The sequence below is a fragment of the Phacochoerus africanus genome, chromosome 8, assembly GCF_016906955.1.
Source record: "Phacochoerus africanus isolate WHEZ1 chromosome 8, ROS_Pafr_v1, whole genome shotgun sequence".
In the NCBI taxonomy this organism is placed as follows: domain Eukaryota; kingdom Metazoa; phylum Chordata; class Mammalia; order Artiodactyla; family Suidae; genus Phacochoerus; species Phacochoerus africanus.
In genome coordinates this window covers 108,704,033-108,725,873 of record NC_062551.1, presented here as the reverse complement: position 1 = coordinate 108,725,873, position 21,841 = coordinate 108,704,033, and the positions used below count along the sequence as shown (strand labels likewise).

At 41.2% G+C, this 21,841-nt stretch overlaps 1 protein-coding gene and 1 non-coding gene across 4 annotated transcripts in view; one reads left to right on the top strand and one right to left on the bottom strand.

Annotated features, from left to right (window-relative positions):
- The window catches only part of OSBPL1A (oxysterol binding protein like 1A), a 221,513-nt gene that overhangs the window by 14,632 nt on the left and 185,040 nt on the right, over positions 1-21,841 (top strand). For all 3 annotated transcript variants that reach the window (XM_047793943.1, XM_047793944.1, XM_047793942.1), the window contains exons 2-4: positions 3,285-3,408; positions 9,213-9,298; positions 10,145-10,219. In XM_047793943.1, the coding sequence (XP_047649899.1) occupies positions 3,288-3,408; positions 9,213-9,298; positions 10,145-10,219 (282 nt within the window). In that variant the 5' untranslated portion in view covers positions 3,285-3,287. The remainder of the gene's footprint in view (positions 1-3,284; positions 3,409-9,212; positions 9,299-10,144; positions 10,220-21,841) is intronic.
- LOC125134854 (U6 spliceosomal RNA) lies at positions 1,188-1,294 on the bottom strand. Its single transcript, XR_007136841.1, has one exon. It is a non-coding gene; the product is annotated as a U6 spliceosomal RNA (small nuclear RNA).

The window sequence follows — 21,841 nt, the reverse complement described above, 5'->3', positions numbered from 1 at the left end:
ATGGATGCACCAACCTGGATGGTGACATGGATGCTGGTGACATTTCCACCAGCAGTCTAGGAGGGTTCCGTTTTCTCCACATCCTCTCCAGCATTTATTGTTAGTAGACTTTTTAATGATGGCCATTCTGACGGGTGTGACATGAATAATAATGTCATTTGCAGCAACATGCAATATCATAACATGCATTATCATAAATAATGATAACCTGAGTGTGTGAATATTTTGAAATTATTTGATCTTGTCAAATTGTTGCCTCTCCCTCTGTAACATGTACAAGATTGTATGCATATAACGATATGTATAATATTAGCAGTTTATTGGAGTGCACATTTTCTGTTCATCCCAGCAGTTGCTGTATTTCATTTTTTAATTTTTGCTAATTAGGTAGGAAAACAATAGCATATTGCATTTGACTGATAGTATGAAAGAAATTTGTATTTTTTCTGGGAATTGCTTTTCATAACATTTTGATATACATGCTTTCAATTTGGTTGTAATCCTCTATAATTGGCTTGAGACTTGGTAAGAAAATGAGAGTTTAGAAGTTCCCATCGTGGCTTAGTGGAAAACCAGCCCAGTTAGTATCCCTGAGGATGTGGGTTTGATCCCTGGCCTTACTCATTGGGTTAAGGATCCACTGTTGGTGTGGTGTAGGTCACAGACACAGCTTGGATCCCCTGTGGCTGTGGCTGTGGCTGTGGCATAGGCTGGCAGCTGCAGCTCTGATTCAACCCCCTATCCCGGGAACCTCCATATGCCACAGGTGTGGCCCTAAAAAGACCCCCCCCCAAAAAAAAATTTGTTAAGTATGAGTATTCCAGGATCCCTGTGTATAATATATTTTCTCACAGGCTTTTTTTTTTTTTTTTTAATGGCTGCACTCACAGCATGTGGAAGGAAGTTCCTGGGCCGGGGATTGACCAAGCTGCATCTGTGAACTATGCTGCAACTGGCAATGCCGGATCCTTTAACCTACTGTGCTGGGCTGGGGTTTGAACCCTAGCCTCCACAGTGACCTGAGTTGTTACAGTTGTATTCTTTTTTTTTTTCTTTTTTGGCTGACCCACAGCATATGGAGTTCCTGGACCAGGGATTAGATCCAAGCTGTAGTGTTTTTTTGGTCTTTTTGCCTTTCCTTTTTTTTTGTTTTTTGTTTTTTACTGAATTTATTTCAAGATGAACTTAAAAATATGGAATGCCTCATGAATTTGCGTGTCATCCTTGCACAGGGGCCATGCTAATCTTCTCTGTATCATTCCAATTTTAGTATATGTGGTGCCGAAGCGAGCACTCTTTTTTTGCCTTTTCTAGGGCTGCTCCCGAGGCATATGGAGGTTCCCAGGCTAGGGGTCTAATCGGAGCTGTAGCCGCTGGCCTACGCCACAGCCACAGCAACGCGGGATCTGAGCCGCGTCTGCAACCTACACCACAGCTCATGGCAACACTGGATCCATAACCTACTGAGCAAGGTCAAGGATCGAACCCTCAACCTCATGGTTTCTAGTTGGATTCATTAACCACTGCGCCATGATGGGAACTCCCCAAGCTGTAGTTTTGATCTAAGCTGCAGCTGCAGCATCGCTGGATCCTTAACCCACTGTGCCAGTCTGGGGAGCGAACCTGTGTCCCAAGCCTCCAAAAAATGCTGCCAATTCTGTTGTACCACAGCAGGAACTCCTGCAGTTGTATTCTTAACCCGCTGTGCCATAGCAGACACTCCCTCACAGGTTTTAAAAGTGTTAATTTACGTCTTGTCTTAGGATATTTCTATACGAACTGCTGAATTGCCGTTTTTTTGGGTTTTTTTTTTTTTTTTTTTTGGCCACATCTCTGGTCCATGGAAGTTCCTAGGCCAGGGATAGAATCCAAGCCACATCTAGGACCTATACCGCAGCTGTAGCAATATTAGATCCTTAACCCACTGGGCCAGGCCAGGGATTGAACCTGCACTTCTGCAGTGACCCAAGCTGCTTCAGAGACAATGCCAGATCCTTAATCCACTGGGCCACAGTGAAAACGTCTGAATTGCTGTATTTTAAGACTTTGTCTAGTTATTGTACTAATAATTATTTACAAAATACTTTTTTGATAGAATGCTTTCATAGATACAATCTTAAAACAGATTATGAAATCAATTATGATCTGTTTCGCAAATGAGGAAACTGAGGTTTCAAGAGAGTAAGAAACTTGCCCAAATATCTAGTGCACTTCAGTAATAACACAAAGGGCATGGAATCTCCAGGTCAAGTTTTGGCCCTGCACCTGATTAATTAGTTCTTGTGTCTGTATTATTAGCAGCAAAATGAAGATTTTTTTTCCTTTTATCAGATAATATCCAAAAGCTAATTATGTTCTTAGATAATAGCAATGTTATTATTTTTTACATTACTCAATTAATTTATTACACTTATAGTTGTACAATGATATAGCATTTCCATCCCAAACCCTCAGCATCCCCCCAACCTCTCTCCTTTGGAAACCATAAGTTTTTCAAAGTCTGTAAGTCCAGTATCTGTTCTGTAAAGAAGTTCATTGTGTCCTTTTTTCAGATTCCACGTGTAAGTGATAGCATTTGATGTTGGTGTTTCATTGTCTGACTGACTTGACTTAGCATGATAATTTCCAGGTCCATCCGTGTTGCTGCAAATGCCATTCTTTCTTTCTCTTTAATGGCTGAGTAATAGTCCATTGTGTGTATGTACCACATCTTCTTGATCCACTCCTCTGTGGGTGGACGTTGAGGTTGTTTCCTTGTCTTGGCTATTGCAAATAGTGCTGCAGTGAACACTGGAGTACATGTGTCTTTTTGAGTCCTGGTTTTCTCTGGATAGATGCCCAGGAGTGGGATTGCTGGATCAAATGGTAGTTATATGTTTAGTTTTCTGAGGAATCTCCATATTGTGTTCCACAGTGGTTATACCAGTTTACATTCCTACCAACAGTGTAATAGGGTTCCCTTTTCTCCACTCCCTCTCCAGCACTTATTGTTTGTAGACTTTTTTGATGATGGCCTGTTCTAGCTGGTGTAAGGTGGTGTCATATAGTGGTTTTGATATGCATGTCTCTAATGATGAGTGATGTTGAACATCTTTTCATGTGTTTTTCGGCCATCTGTATGTCTTCTTTGGAGAATTGTCTGTTTAGATCTTCTGCCCATTTTTGGATGGGGTGGTTTGTTTTTTTGGTATGGAGCTGCAGAAGGTGTTTAGAAATTTTGGAGATTAATTAATCCCCTAATTATGTTCTTAGATAATAGCAATGCTATTATTTTTTAAATCTAGAACATGAATACAGAAGCAGAACAACAGCTTCTTCATCATGCGAGAAATGGCAACGCTGAAGAAGTAAGACACTTGTTAGAAACCATAGAAAAGAATGAAGTAATTGCTGACATTAACTGCAAAGGTAAGCTTTGAATTGATTTCTTAGCTTTTTCTGGTGAGTATGTACTGCTTTATCATTTATTTAGCACTAAGCTTGCTTGCAGCACATTTCCATTTAAGGCAAGCCTTGCTCTGTGTGTATGGCCTTGGCTTCCTCAGTGAACCCTTTTCTTGTGCTCTGTAAATGTTTGTAGCTGAAGTAAAACTCCTCAGGAATCAGACTTGGGTCTTTCAGTTTGTCTTAAATACAGGAGGCACTCCTGGGCTGGCTCAGGAGACTCACTGGGGCCCTTGTTGGCTCAGTGGTACCCTGAGCCTCTCTGGCCCGTGGCCTAGGCTTGCTGGTTCAGCTCAGCCCCACTTCTGTGGGTGTGGCCGTGGAGGGGGAGACACGTGAGAGCTTAGGGCAGCGCTGGGTGGCCAGAATTCGGCCTTCCCTCTGCTGACACGATTGGGTTTACTTTGAGGTAGCCACCGTGCAGGTTGGTGCCAGGACAGATGGCCTGCCAGGGGTCTTTTCCTAGTGTCCCCTATGCCACTGTGTGTTCTCAGTGTTCCCCCGACTTCTCTCACTCTCTGGGCTTAGGGTCAGGAGCCACAGGTCCTGTTAGGTCTCTCCCTCTCCCATAGCCCTCTGGCCCTCGTGGGTACTTTGTTCTGCTGGTCACATCCTCCTTCTGTCCTAGAACAACAAACCTCATGACCCCACCTTCAGTGGGAAAAGAGCATTATCTTAGCAGTAGAAGAGAAACCGTGACCCACCTTGTCTGGAATATATAGTCTGAATTGATTCTTGGAGTGCTAAAAGAATTCTAAAAGTCCTTCAACAGAAACCTGTTTCTTTTTTTTTTTTTTTGTCTTTTTTGCTATTTCTTTGGGCCGTTCCCTTGGCATATGGAGGTTCCCAGGCTAGGGGTCGAATCGGAGCTGAAGCCACTGGCCTACGCCACGGCCACAGCAACGCGGGATCCGAGCCGCGTCTGGAACCTACACCACAGCTCACGGCAACGCCGGATCGTCAACCCACTGAGCAAGGGCAGGGACCGAACCTGCAACCTCATGGTTCCTAGTCGGATTCGTTAACCACTGCGCCACGATGGGAACTCCAGAAACCTGTTTCTTAATCTTTACTTGGGATTCAGTTCTGAATGCGAGAAAGGCTCCTGATTTGATCATCATCAGTGACCCTTTCTGCCCAACCCCGCCCGCGTCCCCGGTTGCCTCAGGCTAGTGAGTGAAGAGTCACCTACTTGGAAACGTAAAACTGAAAGACAGATGTAAATGCTTTTTCAAAATTTCACCCTCATTATACCCTCATTTATCTTAAGGGCAGTTAAAGGGCTTATGTAGAACAGCCTATCAGGAGATGTGACTTGACCCATAGGAAGTGAGTAGAGGCTGCTTAGTGTTTCCCCGTGGGAATCCTTGCGCCTGGCATTTCTTTCTCAATTGTTTTCTATCTCATTTGCTTTTCCAAACCCTGAGAACTTGAGAAGATGGCAAAGTGTATTATGATTCTGCAGGAATTAAAGCCCAACAGTCAACATAGAGATGTTCCTGGAAGGAATGTTCTGATGTCAAGTTGAAGGGAGGGAGGTGCTGACACGCTGTTGAAGGGTAAGGTTGGCACTTCTAGGCTCGGGCACAAAGGACGAGCTAACTGGGTTGTTGTGCATGTAGCTGTTGCCATGTTAAAGTGTGTGTTTTTGGTCCTCTCTGTTGCTAATGGTGAGACATTCTTGCAAGTGAAATAAATACCAGTATGTTTATTAGTATAAACATATTGTTAGTGATGTTCCAAGAAATAAGTTTTGTTTTGGTTTGTTTTTTAGGGCCAGACGTATGGCATATGGAAGTTTCCAGGCTAGGGGTCAAATCAGAGCTAGATCTCCCGGCCTACACCACAGCCGCAGCAACGCAGGATCTGAGCCACAATTGCAACCTACACCACAGCTCAGGACAGTGCTGGATCCCAGTCCCACTGAGCGAGGCCAGGGATCGAACCCACATCCTCATGAATACTAGTGGGATTTGTTTCTGCTGTGCCACAATGGGAACTCACAAGAAATAAGTTTTGAAAGCAAAATAAGAACTTCTATCGTCAGCAGCATCAACACATGATTCTGTATAATGCTGCCCTGTCACTTTGCTGGCAGAACCAAAGAGGAAGTTACTTGTGTATTACCCTGCTGGGACTTCCCTGTGCTTTAATAGTCAGTTTTGGTACAATTTTCTTTTTTGTCTTTTCTTTTTTTTTCCTTTTTAGGGCTGCACTCGCAGCACATGGAGGTTCCCAGGCTGGGGGTTGAATGGGAGCTGTAGCTGCTGGCCTATGCCAGAGCCATAGCAACATTGGATCTGAGCTGCATCTGCGACCCACACCGCAGCTCATGGCAATGCCGGATCCTTAACCCACTGAGCGAGGCCAAGGATCGAACTCGCAACCTCATGGTTCCTAGTTGGATTCATTTCCGCTGTGCCATGATGGGAACGCCACAGTTTTCTATAAATATTTCTAAATTTGCTGCTTCTTACTGATCAAATATTTTGGGATTATCCATAATAAGTAGTAGAGTATAAAGGATATTTGGAGTGTTTTAAGAATAATTTAGGTTTTTGGAAGTTTGACTTCTGAGGACCCCATTTGTAAACCGCTACTGTGAGGAGACCCACAGAAGCTGCCTTAGTAACCCAGAGGAGACCATTTTAGGTGAGATGGGAGTAGAGGCTGTGGGAGTGGTGAAAAGTAGGTATAATTAACATTTAGGAGGTAGGATTGATGGGACGATTATGGGGATGGAAAGAAGAAAGCAGGCAGGAGTGGCACTTCTGACTGGAGAAGTGTGGTGAATAATGGGGCGGTCTGTTGTGAAAACGGTGTGGAAGGGAAACCTGATTTGTGTGTTAGTGTGTGTGTGAGACAGCAGGTGAGTTCGGCTTTGTGCTTCCTAGGCATAAGGTGTGGAGATGTCTAGTAGAGAGTTGGAAATGTGACTTTTGAATTGAACAACATGTAAATAATTAAAGCAGTGAGAAAGGGCCAGGCTGTATCATTTTGGTCATACCAGTAATGAAGGGCTAATCAGACAAAGTGGAGTCTGCACAGAACTCTGGGAACTAGTGCCAGAGCAGTGGGAGACGCCTCCCACCACCCACCCCCGAACAGGGTGCAGGGCTGTGGAAGCTCATGGGCCAGTGGTGTAATGCACCTGAGATGGTGGTGGGACTTGCCACAGAAAGAGAGGCTGTGTTGCCAGGTGAGGGGGCAGCCATGGGGCAGATGGTAGATGGGAGAAGAGAAGGCATTTGAGGGAGGCGTAGCTGTGGTTTAGTGACAAAAGCCTCAAGGGAGGGGCTGTGAAGTGAAGTCATTGACCAATGACTGTATTGGGGTTTTGTGGGTTTTTTTTTGTTTTGTTTTGTCTTTCTAGGGCCGCATGTGCGGGATGTGGAAGTTGCCAGGCTAAGGGTTGAATTGGAGCTGCAACTGCTGGTCTACACCACAGCCATAGCAACACCAGATAGAGCCATGTCTGTAACCTGCGCTGCAGCTCACAGTGACACCTGAGCCTTAACCCATTGAGCGAGGCCAGGGATTGAACCTGAATCCTCATGGATACTAGTTGGGTTCCTTAACCCACTGAGCCACAACAAGAACTCCCACATTGGGTTTAATGGGGAGATTCACATGGCTTTTGTGCTGGGAGGACCAGTCGGGGTGTGGGAACTGGCAGGCACCACCTGATAAAGGTGAGTCGTTTTCATAAGGAAGAGCTAGGTTTCAGTTAAGGACAGAGGATAAAAAGAAATGTTGCATGAAACAAACTGTGGCCCTAGGATTTATTTCCTGTGGACTTGGGGTTTCAGAGGGCACCCATTTGAGAGGGAGCAGTAGGGGGAGTTGGGTAAATGGCAGGCCATCACAGGGTCACTAGTGGCAGTCCCTCTGGCAGCTGTTAGAGGTCTGTCTGGGGTTTGCTGAGGCTGGTGAGCTTTCTGTTGGCCCCAAACCTGCAATCCAGGAGCTGAGCGTGGTTGTTAAACCTCCAGCTCTGCCTGAGGCACGGTGGGCAGCGGGCTTCTGGGCTTTAGTAGACCCTCCGGGCCGGTGAGCCTTGTGGCTCTGACAGGCTGTGTTCTCTCAAGGCTGATTTGGAATTTTGGTAATCCAGTTCTAAGCTATAGGGTTTGTTTGTTTGTTTGTTTGTTTCCTGTATTGAATCATGTGGTTCAATTTCACCCCGCTCGGTTGTTTTATCCTCTCCTTAGCTAGGATCTGATGTTTCATTGCCTTTACTTTTGGTTCTTGTTATTTAGTTGGACTCTACCACCCTGGTAACCCTTATCAGTTACCTGAGATTTTCTCTAAAGTCAAGACTGCACTTTCAGACACTGCCTGTAGCACTAATAGCTTTCCAAACACTGCAGGGAAGATTCATTACAAGTTCCCCCTTCATCCACCCTCCTGATACTGGACAGGTTTTTTTTTTTTTTTTTGTCTTTTGTCTTTTTTTGCTGTTGTTGTTGTTGTTGCTATTTCTTGGGCCGCTCCCGAGGCATATGGAGGTTCCCAGGCTAGGGGTTGAATCGGAGCTGTAGCCACCGGCCTACACCAGAGCCACAGCAACGCGGGATCCGAGCCGCGTCTGCAACCTACACCACAGCTCACGGCAACGCCGGATCGTTAACCCACTGAGCAAGGGCAGGGACTGAACCCGCAACCTCATGGTTCCTAGTCGGATTCGTTAACCACTGCGCCACAACGGGAACTCCTGGACAGGTTTTCAAAGAGCTGCTTCCCCTGCCCCCTTCCATTATGGATCATCATAGGAGAGTGAATATAGTTTCCTGGGCTATCCAGTAGGACCTTACTGTTGATCCATTATGTATACAGTAATTTGCATTGGCTAACCCCAAACTCCCAATCCATCCTTCCTCCTCCCCCTCGGCAACCATAAGTCTATTCTCTTTGTGAGTCCATTTCTATTTCCTAAAGATAAGTTCATTTGTGACATATTTTAGATTCCATAAGCAAGTGATAATCATGGTATTAATAATCATGGTTGTTCTCTTTCTGACTTCACTTAGTATGATTATCTTTAGGTCTATCCATGTTGCTGCCGATGTCATTTCATTCTTTTTTATGGCTGATAGCATTCCATTGTGTGTGTGTATCTTCTCTGTTCATCTGTTGATGTACATTTAGGTTGTTTCCATGTCTTGGCTATTGTAGACACTGCTGCTGTGAACGTTGGGGTGCATGTATCTTTTCAAATTCGTTTTGTTGGGATATATGTGCAGGAATGGGATTGCTTTATTTTTAGTAATGTGGCAGCTTTGTTTTTAGTTTTTTGAGGGACCTCCATACTGTTTTTCATAGCGGTCGCACCAATTTGCATTGCCACCAACAGTGTAAGGGTTCCCTTTTCTCCACACCAGAGAGAGGTGCTTTTTATGAACTGCTGTGCCAAGAGAACCACATCTTTGCCTGATGGTGGCACAGAGGTTAGATATTTGACACCTTAGAGCTATAGGCTACTAGAAATCACCTAGTTTGAATGTAACCCCCATAATGTCTCCTTCCAACCTCTTAAAAAGGATATTGGGTGAGGAAGGTGGCATCAGATTCTGGGTCCTGTGAGTTCTAACCCATCACACTGGGAGCACGCCCTCCTCTGTCATGTCTCCTGCCTCTTAACTCATCAGCAGCAGAGTGAGAAGGGGAGCCACTGGCCAATGTACTGGAGCAGAGTATTAGGGAGAAATTAATTTTATTATGAAGTTACCTTAATAACATCTGAAAATATCTCTTTCCATTTTTTTTAGGAAGAAGTAAATCTAATTTGGGCTGGACACCTCTTCATCTGGCGTGCTATTTTGGACATAGACAAGTGGTCCAGGATCTGTTAAAGGTGTATTTATGGCTTTAATTATTAAATGAATGAAGCAAATATTGCTATTATAGAAATTATAAAAGTCTTAGAAAAGCCATCTGGGCTGTAATGGCCTATTTAAAGAAATTGCTTGCCATTTCATTGTTCTTTGCTAAGTACATAAATTAGGTTAGCTTGATTAATTAAAAGTCTGTTTTTTCAGTCACTTGATTTTTACTTACTTTTTAAAGTTGCAAAAATGGATATATGAATTAATGAAGATACTGTGTTTTTTGAACATAGTTAAAAGAATAGCCAAAGCACATCCTTTGTAATTAAAAAATGTCAGACTCTCTTAATGAGTACTATATAATTTAAGAACTCATATTTCTCTATTCTGTAGTAATTTTTTGCATAGTGATAGTTCTGAAGTTGCATTGCATCCTAAAATTAATCTGTTTTCGGCCCCAAACCTGAAAATCACGAGCTAAGGGCAGTCATTAAACCTCTAGCTCCTTTATTATTTCAATAAATGTTCATATCTTTTTTTTTTGCTTAAACTTAATAAATTGGTGAAGAAAATATGCTATTTTATTCAGAAATGGTTCTCCCTTTTTATAATATGAGTGTTTCTCAAGTAGAGTGAAGGGTGTATGGATTTTTAAAGAAAAGTAGCTTTTTATTTTCTACCTATCAGGTAGATTTTTGACCTTTCAGAAAGTTTACTATTTTACTATGAACTGAATTTATATTTAGTAGGGACAACCAGTCAATATTAACAATTTTTTTACATTAAAAAGTACTTAATATATTTTTAGGGAATTATTCTCACCTTTATATGTTTCTTGAAATGTGGAAGATGTTAAAAGCTTTCCTGTTTACTAGGCTGGTGCAGAAGTAAATGTGTTAAATGACATGGGAGACACGCCGCTTCATCGGGCTGCCTTTACGGGACGAAAGGTGAAAAGCATTCTATGTTCAATGTTCGCAAGTGAAATATTTGGAAGAACAGTCATGCATATTTTCTCTTTTATAACCTTAGGAATAGCAACTGGGAAAAGCCACAAAAAAGGTATAAACTAGCATTTTGTGTCAAAAGGCCACACACTCTTAGTGATGGACAGTGAGGTCAGGTATGAAGGTCATGGAGACTTGTCCCCTTGCGTCCCTGATGGGAACTTGTTCAGTCTCTGCTTGTATACTCTAGGGATGGAAAATTACCATCTCTCTCTTTTTTAAAAACAAAACCAAAACCAAAACAGCTTTATTGGGAAATGACTTACATTGTATGAAACTCGCCTGCAGTATGTGTCCATTTCAGTGATTTCTTTTTTGTACTTTTACAAGTTGTGCGATCATCACTACAATTCAGTTTTAGAATATTTCCATTCCCCTATAAAGTCTCCTTATGCCTGTTTGCATTTATTTCCTCCTTCTAGCCAAGCCTCAGGCTACCACTGATTTGCTTTCTGTCTATAGATACTTTTGTTTTCTAGAATCTATTATAAATGGAATCATATAGACATTTGTGTCTAACTTGTTTAATTTAGCATAATATTAAGGTTCATCCATGCTGTAGCATGTATCAATAATTTGTTCCCTTTCATGGCTGAGTAATATCCATTGCATGGATATATCACATTTTGAATTTATTCACTGCTCATTGGAAAGATTCTCTTCCCATGGTTTGCTTTGACATTTTGGTTGGAAATCATTTGACCATAAATGTAAGTGTTTATTTCTGGACTTTTTATCTTCTTTCTTTCATTTATATTCTTTCTTTATACCAATATTACACCATCTTTGTTATATTAGGTTTATAATTAACTTTTGATATTGAGTAATGAAAATTTAGTTTAGCTATTATCAGTAAAAAATTTGTGCTTCTATATTCATTTGAGGATTATTCGGTCAATTTCTGTAAAAACACCTGTTGGAATTTTGATAGAGATTATATTGTCTTAAATCCATAGATCAGTTTGGGAAGAAATGCTACTTTAACAATATTGTCGTCTAATCCATGAACATCAAATACCATTCCATTTATTTAGATCATTAATTTCTCTCAACAATGTATTGAAGTTTTCAATATATACATCTTGTACTGTTTTGGTTAAATTTATTTCTATGCATTGTATCCTTTTTGGTGCTATTTTGAATGGCATTTTTCTCAATTTCTTTTTCAATTTCTTACTACTACTATATAGAAAGACAGCTAATTTTTATTTTGCCCTAGTATCCTGTGTACTTGCTGAACTTGTTTTTAGTTCTAGTAGGTTTTTGTAGATTTCATAGGGTTTTCTATATACCAGATCCTATCATCTGTGAAAGACAAGTGTGCTGCTTCCTTTCTAATCTGAATCCTTTTTCCCCTCTGTTTTACCACCTAGATTCTAGTACAGTGCTGAATAAATAAAATGAGCAGGAATCTTTGCCTTGTTTTTTGATCTTTGGGGAATAGCATCTAATCTTGAATCAGTGAGTATGATGTCAGTTCTAAGTTTCTCTTAGATGCCCATTATTAGGTCGAGGAAGCTTTCTTCTATTTTGGGTTTATTTAGAGGTTTTATGTGTATGTGTGTCTTTTTAGGGCCGCACCCGAGGCATATGAAGGTTCCCAGGCTAGGGGTTGAACTGGAGCTGTAGCTGCCAGCCTACACCACAGCCACAGCAATGTCAGATCTGAGCCATGTCTGTGACCTACACCACAGCTCAGGGCAACACCGGATCTTTAATCCACTGAGCAAGGTCAGGGATCGAACCTGCATCTTCATGGATACTAGTTGGGTTTGTTAACCACTGAGCCACAGTGGGAAATCCTAAAGGTTTTTTTTGTTTCAATTTTTTTTTTTAAATCATGAATGAGTATCAAAATTTTTCCCTCTTTTTTGAGATGACTGTGATTTTTATTCATTAATCTATTGATAATTAATATGGTATATTAATTTGGAGATATTAAGCCAACCTTGCATTCCTGTATAAATCCCACTTGGTATGGGGATTCTGTTGCTGGATTCTGTGAGCTGATAGTTTGTTAAGAATTTTTTGGGTCTATATTCATTAGAGATACTGCTCTGTAGTTTTCTTGAGATATGTTTGTCTGGCTTTGGTAACTGGCCTTGTAGAATGAGTTGGGAAATGTTTCCTTCTCTGTTTTCTGAAATAGCTTATGAAGGATTGGTATTGTTTCTTTTGTAAAGATTTAATAGAATTCACCAGTGAAGCCATCTGTGCTTGGACTTTCTGTGTGGGAAGATCTGAAATTATTAATCAATTTACTTATTTAATATAGATTTGTTCAGATTTTTTATTTCTTCCTGAGTCAGTTTGGGTTACTTTGTCTTTCTAGGTAATTTTCCATATCTGTAGGGTTGGTTATCCTGGTTTCATTTTTGATTTTGGTAATTCTTGTATTCTCTTTTTGTTTTAAATTTAGCTAAAGATTTGTTAACTTTGTTGATCTTTTCAAAGAACCAATATTTCATGGACTTTAAAATTTTTTTTCTGTTTATTTCATTGATTTCTGCTTTAATATTTCTCTTTTCATTTAATTTTCTGTTTTTTGTTTCTTAAAGGGAAGACTTAGATTGATTTGAGTTCTTTTTTTTTTTCTCTTTCTTTCTTTTTTTTTTTCTTTTTCTTTTTAGGGCCATAGGTGCAGCATATGGAAGTTCCCAGGCTAGGGGTCGACTCAGAGCTGCAGCTGCTGGCGTGCATGAAAGTCACAGCAATGCCACATCTCTGACCTACACCATAGCTCATGGCAACGCCAGACCCTAACCCACAGAGCGAGGCCAGGGAGTGAACCTGCATCCTCATGTATACTAGTCGGGTTCGTTACCACTGAGCCATGGTGGGAACTTCCGAGTTCCTTGTTCTTTTCTTTTTAACTTTTATTTGCATTTATTTTTGTGAAATATATTCCCGGGCCATAAGTTTTTGTTTCTTCAGTTTCTTCTGGTATATCTTTTTCTTCTGTGCAGCCTCTTCTTCTGGCTTAGGAACAATCTGTTCTTTTTCAGTAAGGATCATCTCAATGTGGCAGGGAGAACTCATGTAAGGGTTAATTTGACCATGAGCTCTGTAAGTCCTGTGCTGCATCTTGGGGCATTGTTCACCTGGATGTGCTCAATGACCAGAGGCTCTGCATCTAAGCCCTCAAGTTCAGTATCACTCTCTGCATTTTTAAGCATGTGCATTAAAAATTCACTCTTTTTGGGCCACTGACCCTGTGTTTGGCCAGGACACACCTACCAACTCCACCATTGTAATGACAGAAGGGCACACATTGCTTCTGTAGAGTGACATCCTTCACATACTTGGTGTCTTTTCGAATATGCATACCCTTAGTGGCCTGGGCAGTTTCACGAGTGTTCTTAAAGCAAACACGAATATTTGAACCTCTTGATTTGCATGATTTTGTGGGGTTTTCTGGGTCAAGTGAATAGAGAACCATTTTTAAAGGTTACCTCAGGCTGCTTACTGGAAGTGTTCTTTTCTAAAGCTTTTAAAGCTACAAATTTTCCTCTTGGCTGCATACAATAAAATTTGACATTTGTGTTTTTGTTTTCATTCATTTTTGTTGTTGTTGTTGTTGTTGTTGCTATTTCTTGGGCCACTCCTGCGGCATATGGAGGTTCCCAGGCTAGGGGTTGAATCGGAGCTGTAGCCACCAGCCTACGCCAGAGCCACAGCAACGCGGGATCCGAGCCGCGTCTGTAACCTACACCACAGCTCACGGCAACGCCGGATCGTTAACCCACTGAGCAAGGGCAGGGACCGAACCCGCAACCCCATGGTTCCTAATCGGATTCGTTAACCACTGCGCCACGAAGGGAACTCCTGTTTTCATTCATTTTTAAGATATTTTCTAATTTTCTTATTTCTTCTTTGACCCATAGGTTGTACTGAAGTATGTTATTTACCAAATATTTGGAGATTACCCAAACTTTTTCCTGTTGTTGATTACTAATTTTATTTCCCTTATGATACACTAAGGTGCTCTGAATTATTTTTTGAAGAATGTATTTTAAATTCTCTTAAAATTTATTGGGAATTATTTTACAGTATAGCATTTGATTGATCCTGGAGAATATTCCTTGGATCCTTGGGGAAAAAAAAAATTCTCCTTTGGGGTGGAGTATTTTATAAATGGCAGGTTAAGTTAATTATAGGGCTGTTCAAGTCTCTTAGCATTGACTGATTTTCTATTTGTTTTATCAAATACTGAGAGTGAGGTATTGGTATCTCCAACTATGATTCTTGAATTGTGTATTTTTCATTTGGTCAGGTTTTGCTTCATAAATTTTGTGGCTCCATTAAGGTGTATATCTGTTACACTGTGATGATGTGGATTATATGGGATATACCTTCCTGACGTATTGACCTTTTTCATCATTATGAAATGTCTTTCTTTGCCTTGGGTAATCTTTCTTATCATAAAGTTTATTTTGTTTTATGTTAATGTAGCCAATCTGTTCCTCTTACAATTACTGGTTATATTATGTTTTTCCCCCTCCTTTTACTTTCAGCGTCTTTGTGTCTTTGGATCTACTGTGCGTCTGTTGTTGACAGCATGTAATTCAATTGTATGTTTTTATCTAGTCTGAAAATTTCTCCCTTTTTGATTTAGTATTTAGTCTATCCACATTTAATTATTAATAATTTTGGATTTATATCTTCTATTTTATATTCACTTTCTATATGACTCAGGATTTTTGTTGCTTTGTTTCTCCTTTCCTGCCGTCTCTTGTGTTATACAAATGTTCTTCAGTGTGCCATTTTATCGCTCTGGGTATTAAACTTTTTTGGACATGTTTATAACATCAGCTTTATACTACCTGCTAAATTCAACATATGGGCCCACTGAAAGTTAGTTTCTATTATAGACTTTTTTATGACTATGGGTCATACTTTTCCTTTTTCTTTGCATGTTTCACAGGCTTTTATTAGAAACTGGACGTTCTAATTTTTGCTTCACAAACACAATGTTATTGGGTGTATATGGTTTTAGAACTGTTGTATGTTCTTAGTGGTTTGATTTTTTTACCAATCCAATCATGTGTTGGTAAATCCTGTAACCTTGTAGTGGTTCTTGTCTTAAAGTCTGCTTTGTCTGATTCTAGGATAGCTACACCAGCAATATTTTCGTAAATAATCCATGGCGTATCTATCAACTACTGCATGTTCTTATGTGTTTGTTTCATGAACAGTTAGAATTTTTTACCTTGCCTTTTTAATTAGAGTACTGTCTGTTTACATTAAATATAATTACTTCAAAAAAAAAGGACATTCTTGATAATGTATTTTAGCAACTCTGAATTCTCATGTTTTTCCCTGGAGGTTATTATTTTTTTATTAACTTGTCTGGCCTTCATCTGTGAAATCTGGGATATGTCTGGGCTGCTGATATCTCTGCTCTTTTTTTAAAAAATTGTTTTAATGTTTTAACATGGTTCCTGTTATGGACTGGATGTGGTGCCCACCCCCCCTAAGGTGCACGTTCAAATTGCAGTATAATGGTATTAGGAGATGGGGCCTTTGGGATGTGATTAGGTGAGAGCCTTTGTGGATGGCATTAGTTCCCTTATAAAAGAGACCTCCAATGGCTGTGGCTGTGACGTAGGCCGGTGCCTACAGCTCTGATTGGACCCCTAGCCTGGGAACTTCCACATGCTGTGGGTGTGGCCCTAAAAAAAAAGATCCCCCCCCAAAAGAAAGAGACCTCCAAGAGAGTTCCCTGGTGGCCTAGTGGTTAAGGATCTGGTGGTGGTACTGCTGTGGCATGGGTTTGATACCTGGTCCAGGAACTTCCATATGCCATGGGCAAGGCCAAAAAAAAAGAATGGAATAAAAATATTTTTTAGAAGTTCCTATTGTGGCTCAGCACCTTAAGAACCTGACTAATATCCATGAGGACATGAGTTTGATCCCTGGCCTTGCTCAGTGGATTAAGGATCTGGCATTGCCTTGAGCTGTGGTGTAGATCACAGATGTGGCTTGGATCTAGAATTGCTGTGACGGCAGTATAGGCTGGTAGCTGCAGCTCCAGTTGGACCCCCTTGCCTGGGAACTTCCATATTCCTCACCTATGGCCCTAAAAAGAAAAAAAAAAAATTTTTTTTTTTTTAATTTAAAATGGAGACCCCTGAGAACTCTCATTCCCTTTCTGCCATGTGAGGACAAAGTGAGAAGACAGTACTGTGAACCAGGAAGCAGGGTCTAGCACACCAGATCTGCTTGTGCCTTGATCTTGGACTTCCCAGCCTCCAGAACTGTGAGAAATCATGTTTAAGCTACCCAATGTATAGTGTTTTTGATAAAACACCCCAGAGACTAGGTTTCTTGGAGTTCACCCCTGCATCCAGATAGCTTAGTGATTAGCCAGTGTCTGGGTAGAGGTGTGATGGATAACTTAATCCTATAAAGCTCTACCCTCTGCGGATGGATCTGTGTGTAGGTTGGAAAACACTGTCAGAGTTGGCCATTTCTCGCTTGCGCCTCTGCTTTTACTTTCTGCCTTCTCTTGTTTCCTCTGCACAGCTAACCAGGAATGTGTGGGCAGCTTACCAGGTCCTTTGGTTCTCTCATTTCCAAGCTGTTTTGCCACTTACCCTATGTGTTAAACGTAATAATGGCCTTCCAGAGATGTTCTCATCCTAATCTCTAAAACCTGTGGATATGTTCGGTTACATGGCAAGGGGAAATGAAAGTTGCTGATTGAATTGAGGTTGCTCATCAGCGGATCTTGAGATAGGAAAATTATTCTAGATTATCTAGTGGTCTCAGGATAACCATAGAGGTCCTTAAAAGTGCGAGAGGGAGGCAGAAAATGAGTCAGAATGAGAGGTGTGCCTAGGAGAGAATGGTCAGAAAGATGCAATATTTCTGGCTTGGACAGGAGAGGAAGGGGACTGAGGACCAAGGAATGTGGGCAGCCTCACGAAGCTGGAAAAAGCCGGGAAATGAGTTCTCTTCTAGAGCCTCGCAAAGGAAGGCAGCCCAGCCGACACTTTACTTCTAGCCCAGTGAGACCCTTTTTGGACTTCTGAAATACAGAATGGTCAGATGATAAATGTGTGTGTTTAAGCTGCCAATAGAAATGCTAGTACATCCGAGTCACAGCATGGAAAAAAAAAAAGAAAGCTAATACATTCCAATTGGAAAAGCACCCCTGTGCTTTAGGGTTGTTATTTTTATGTTTGTTTCCTACTGAATTTGCTACTTTTACTGATAGTGCCTCTTGGCCTTTTGCTCCAAACCAAGACACTTCCATCTGGCAAAGCTGCTGGTTTTCACTGCCAGCCCTGGCCTGGTCAGACTTCCTGGAGGGGCAGAGGTAGGGTGGGGAAATGATAGCCTGTGGCTAGAAGGCTAAAGACTCCTGGTGTTCTTACCCAAAGTTCTTGTTCTTTTGAGTTATGGCTCTCAATTTGTTGTCTTTAGTTGAGGTTCAACAGGATGAAACGCATAGTTTTGTAATTTTGTGCAATTTTATACTCCTCTTTCAGGATGACATTCACTGTTCTCTTTATGCCACTGTAACCAAAAGTTGCTTCACCCTTTTTTCCTGGTAATTCTTTTGATTATTTAGATGATCTGATAAATTTACTGTGACATAGGACATATTTCTTGTTCCTTCTGATTATTAACCTTAGTCCAGCATACTCCCTGGAGGTTATTTTATAATCCCGTCATTGGAAGATTGATGTACATTTATCACAGGTTAAAGAAGAATGAGTTTATTATTCTCATTCACACTTTACTAATCTTCATATACATTCTTAAACCAGCAAGTGTGTGTTAAGCATGTTTGAATTAGTACATTTCACACGATTTGGTCTTTTTTCATATGTTGGTACTTATGATCCAGATAGGGAGTCTTACTAAGGCCAAGAAAAAGTATCTGTTGTACTAAAAAAAATAAAGGTAGTGGGTTAATTGCTATGCTTGACTCTGAGTGGGGTGGAGGGAGGGTCAAAAATTGAGGTGCAAATAGTTTAATTCTCCTGACCTGTATGTAAACTGCTTGCTATTTTCCTTTATTTCCCTACTCTTCTGTGTACCCAAGAAAGTTCTTGGCTATCTATTTCCACATGGACCAAGTCTACCCTTTTTTTTTTTCCTTTTTTTTAAGGGCTCTACCCGCAGCATATGGATGTTCCCAGGCTAACGGTCCAATTGGAGCTGCAGCTGCCGGCCTACACCACAGCCACAGCAACGCCAGATCTGAGTCGAGTCTGCCACCTACACCACACCTCAAGGCAACACCAGACCCTCATCCCACTGAGCAAGGCAAGGGATCAAACTCTCATCCTCATGGATACTGATCAGGTTCGTTACTGTTAAGCCATGACGGGAACTCCAGGTCTATCCATTCTCGAAAGTTCAGCTCAAATGCTGTCGTCATAAATTCTTTCCTGACTTCCTGCTATCATTTTCCAAATTTCCACAGAATATTACAGTACCTTTCACCGTTAACCTTGTATCAAAATTACTTTTGTAAGTGTCCTAACTTTACCACTAGACTATTAATCTTGATTCTAAGGAAGTAACACATTTCACTTTTTTGATATCCTCCACAAGCACAACACAAGTCTTACTGCATAATTACCATCTGTGTAATTATCTAGATCAAATCAGCTCATTGATCTGTGCTCAGTTCTTTGCATATTTGGCTATTTTCTTGAACTTTGAACATAAGACCATGCTAAATTAGGCCTTAGGCTGATTTGAACATTAGCATGCATATTATCATTTGTATTACAAAATAAAACTTAGCTGAAGCTAAGTGATTATGCCACATAGGAAACATTAAAAATTTATGTGCTCAATATCTAAGCATGATTGAATTTTGCAAAAAGTTTAATTTCTAATTGCACTCATGAAAGGCATCAAATTATTTTGTTCTGATGTGATCTTTTACCGTGAAGATAAATTTAAAATATAGTAGTGAGATTTGGCGGTTTGATAGAAGGATGAGTTGAACAGGAATGTGGTTTGTTACAAAGCATTCTAAATTCTTGTTCATTTAAATATTTAAAATGCAGCTCCCAGAATTGTATGCTGGACTCATGGGCTTTTCTTGGTACATTAGCGACCCCTGGTGTTCTTTATTAAAAATTAATATACCAGAATTTTAAGATGTATTTAGCATTTATTCCCTGTTTTTCAAGTGTAGTTCTAATTCTGATTTTTAACATCTATGGTAAGTTTAAATATGAGTACAGTCAATATAGTAAATAACTGGATTGAAGTACTGACCTTTGTTCCACTTAGTATCTTCTAGCAGAGTGAGAATACATCTAAAATTGATACTTCCAGAGTTCTCATTGTGGCTCAGCAGAATTAGAACCCAACTGATAGCCATGAAGATACAGATTTGATCCCTGGCCTCACTTAGTGGGGTAAGGATCCAGTGTTGCTGTGAGCTGCAGTGTGGGTCAAAGATGCAGCTCAGATCTGGAGTTGCTGTGGTGTAGGCCAGTGATTATAGCTCTGATTCGATCCCTAGCCTGGGAACTTCCATATGCTATAGGTGTGGCCCTAAAAAAAAAAAAAAAGAAGAAGAAGAAAAAAAAAAGAAAAAAGAAAAAAAAAAATCTGTGTTTCCTATGTTCTTTATCTCTCACCTGGCACCTTGAGAATACATGTCATGCTGGGGTTTAAATGAGTTTATCTGTCTTGTTCCCTAGGATACAGTTTCTCATGTGCATATATCAATGCCGGCTTATGAGTTAAGCACTGTCCAAATAACTTGACATATACTGTTTCATTTAATGGAACATGACATCCCTGAAATACAGGCATACACATCACTGAGGAAGCAGATTGAGGTGGAGGTTAGTGTGCAACAGGCTTATCCGAGTGTAGAGAATGCACACCTGTGGAAGGACGATGGGCAGCAGCTGGAGGCAAGTCTATGCTCTCATATGGGATGCTCTCCTGAATCATCTTGCTCATCTACCATCTGTGTTAAGTCCCCCCTCCCCTTGGCTAGCACATCTAGTCTTTGGAGCTTACCTGGTGGTATGACTCAGGCCCTCTACCCCAGAGGTCTCAGTCCCTAGTTATCAAGCCCTTCTCAGTCTGGGGTTGTTATACTTGGCCACTTACTGTCAAAACTGAACAAGAGAACACTGGGAGACGCTTAAGTGTATCATTTGCACACCATAGTTCTCCATGCTCCTATTGAGTATGGTCCTCCTCTATTCTGATGCTCAAGTTTAATTACCTCTGGTAAGCCGGTGACTCTTCTTGCCTGCTGGTCCTTTGACACAGGAGCCAGGTGTTCAGACATCCTTTCTCATCTGGCGTATCCATCTGAGCACTGTTCCTAGGTGTGGAATCTGCTGCCCCCAGTAGAAGCCAGCCAGGTGTGGTGCTTCCTTCTGCTTCATGAAGTACAAGTTCTTTACTTCAGGGACAGTGTCCTGACATTACCCAGACTCCCAAACCCCTGAGGATTTACTGATGTGACAAAGCCCCTGAATTGTAAGGCTTCCCACCCTGTATCATACTAAGGCTTTCAGCATTCTAGCCTCTTCTTGTTCATCTGGTTCTCTTAACATGACATCATTGATGATGTGGTCCAGGGTGACATTCTGCAAAATGCCCAAATGGCTCTGAGGCAGAACTGTGAGTGTAAATGTGTACTGTTGTCCGTGTGAATGCAGACTGTCTTGCGTTTTTTCTTCCGAATAAGGATAGAAAAGAATGCATCGGCCAGGTCAGTTACTGTATACTATGTGCCTAGGGAGTATTAACCTGCTCGAGCGAAGATATCATATTTGGCAGAGTGGCTAGAATTGGGGATGTTTGGTTGAGTTAGTGGGAATCGACTGTCATCCTCCAAATTCCTTCTGGTTTTTGTCAGGGTGGTAAATTAAATGGAAATATTGTAGAGACCATCAGCTCTCCATTCTCAGGTTTTTAAAGGTGGCACTGTTTTCTGTTATTCCTCCCTGTGTGGTGTATCGTTCTTTTTGTTTTGACCAGGTGCATGGTGTGCAGAAGTTCCCAGGCCAGGGATCAAACCCGGGCCACAGAAGTGACAGTCCTGAATCCTTAACCACTAGGCCACCAGGGAACTCCCAGATACTGGTTTTTATTTATCCTGGCCAGGGTATGGGGAGGGCAGATTTAGAGCCTCCATTTGGGTCTTTTATACTACGGACCAAAGAGACAGTGTGAGCTCTGGCCAACAACTGAACATGTGTATTCTAAGTACACATTGAGGAACTGGGGAAATGTCCTCTGGGTGTGTTTGTGGACCCAGTGCAAACTCTGAGCTTAGCCCAGGTTTCATTTATTATCCTATCCCTCTGTATGCCTGCTTTGTAACAAAGGGGCTAGATAACACTTTGAGTCTCTTGGCATCTTATACTTTGTGAAATATGTGGGTTTTTCCCCTTCCCTCAGTATAGAGTTACCAGAGTAAATGGCCTTTGGTCCCTTTGGGGATGGTGTGAGAGATTCATGACTGTATGTGTGCTTTGGTGTTGAGATTGTTCCCTCCCAGGATCTGGCCTTTCCTTTGATTCATAGTGTTAAGCCCAAAATTGACTCAGGACCAGAAACTGA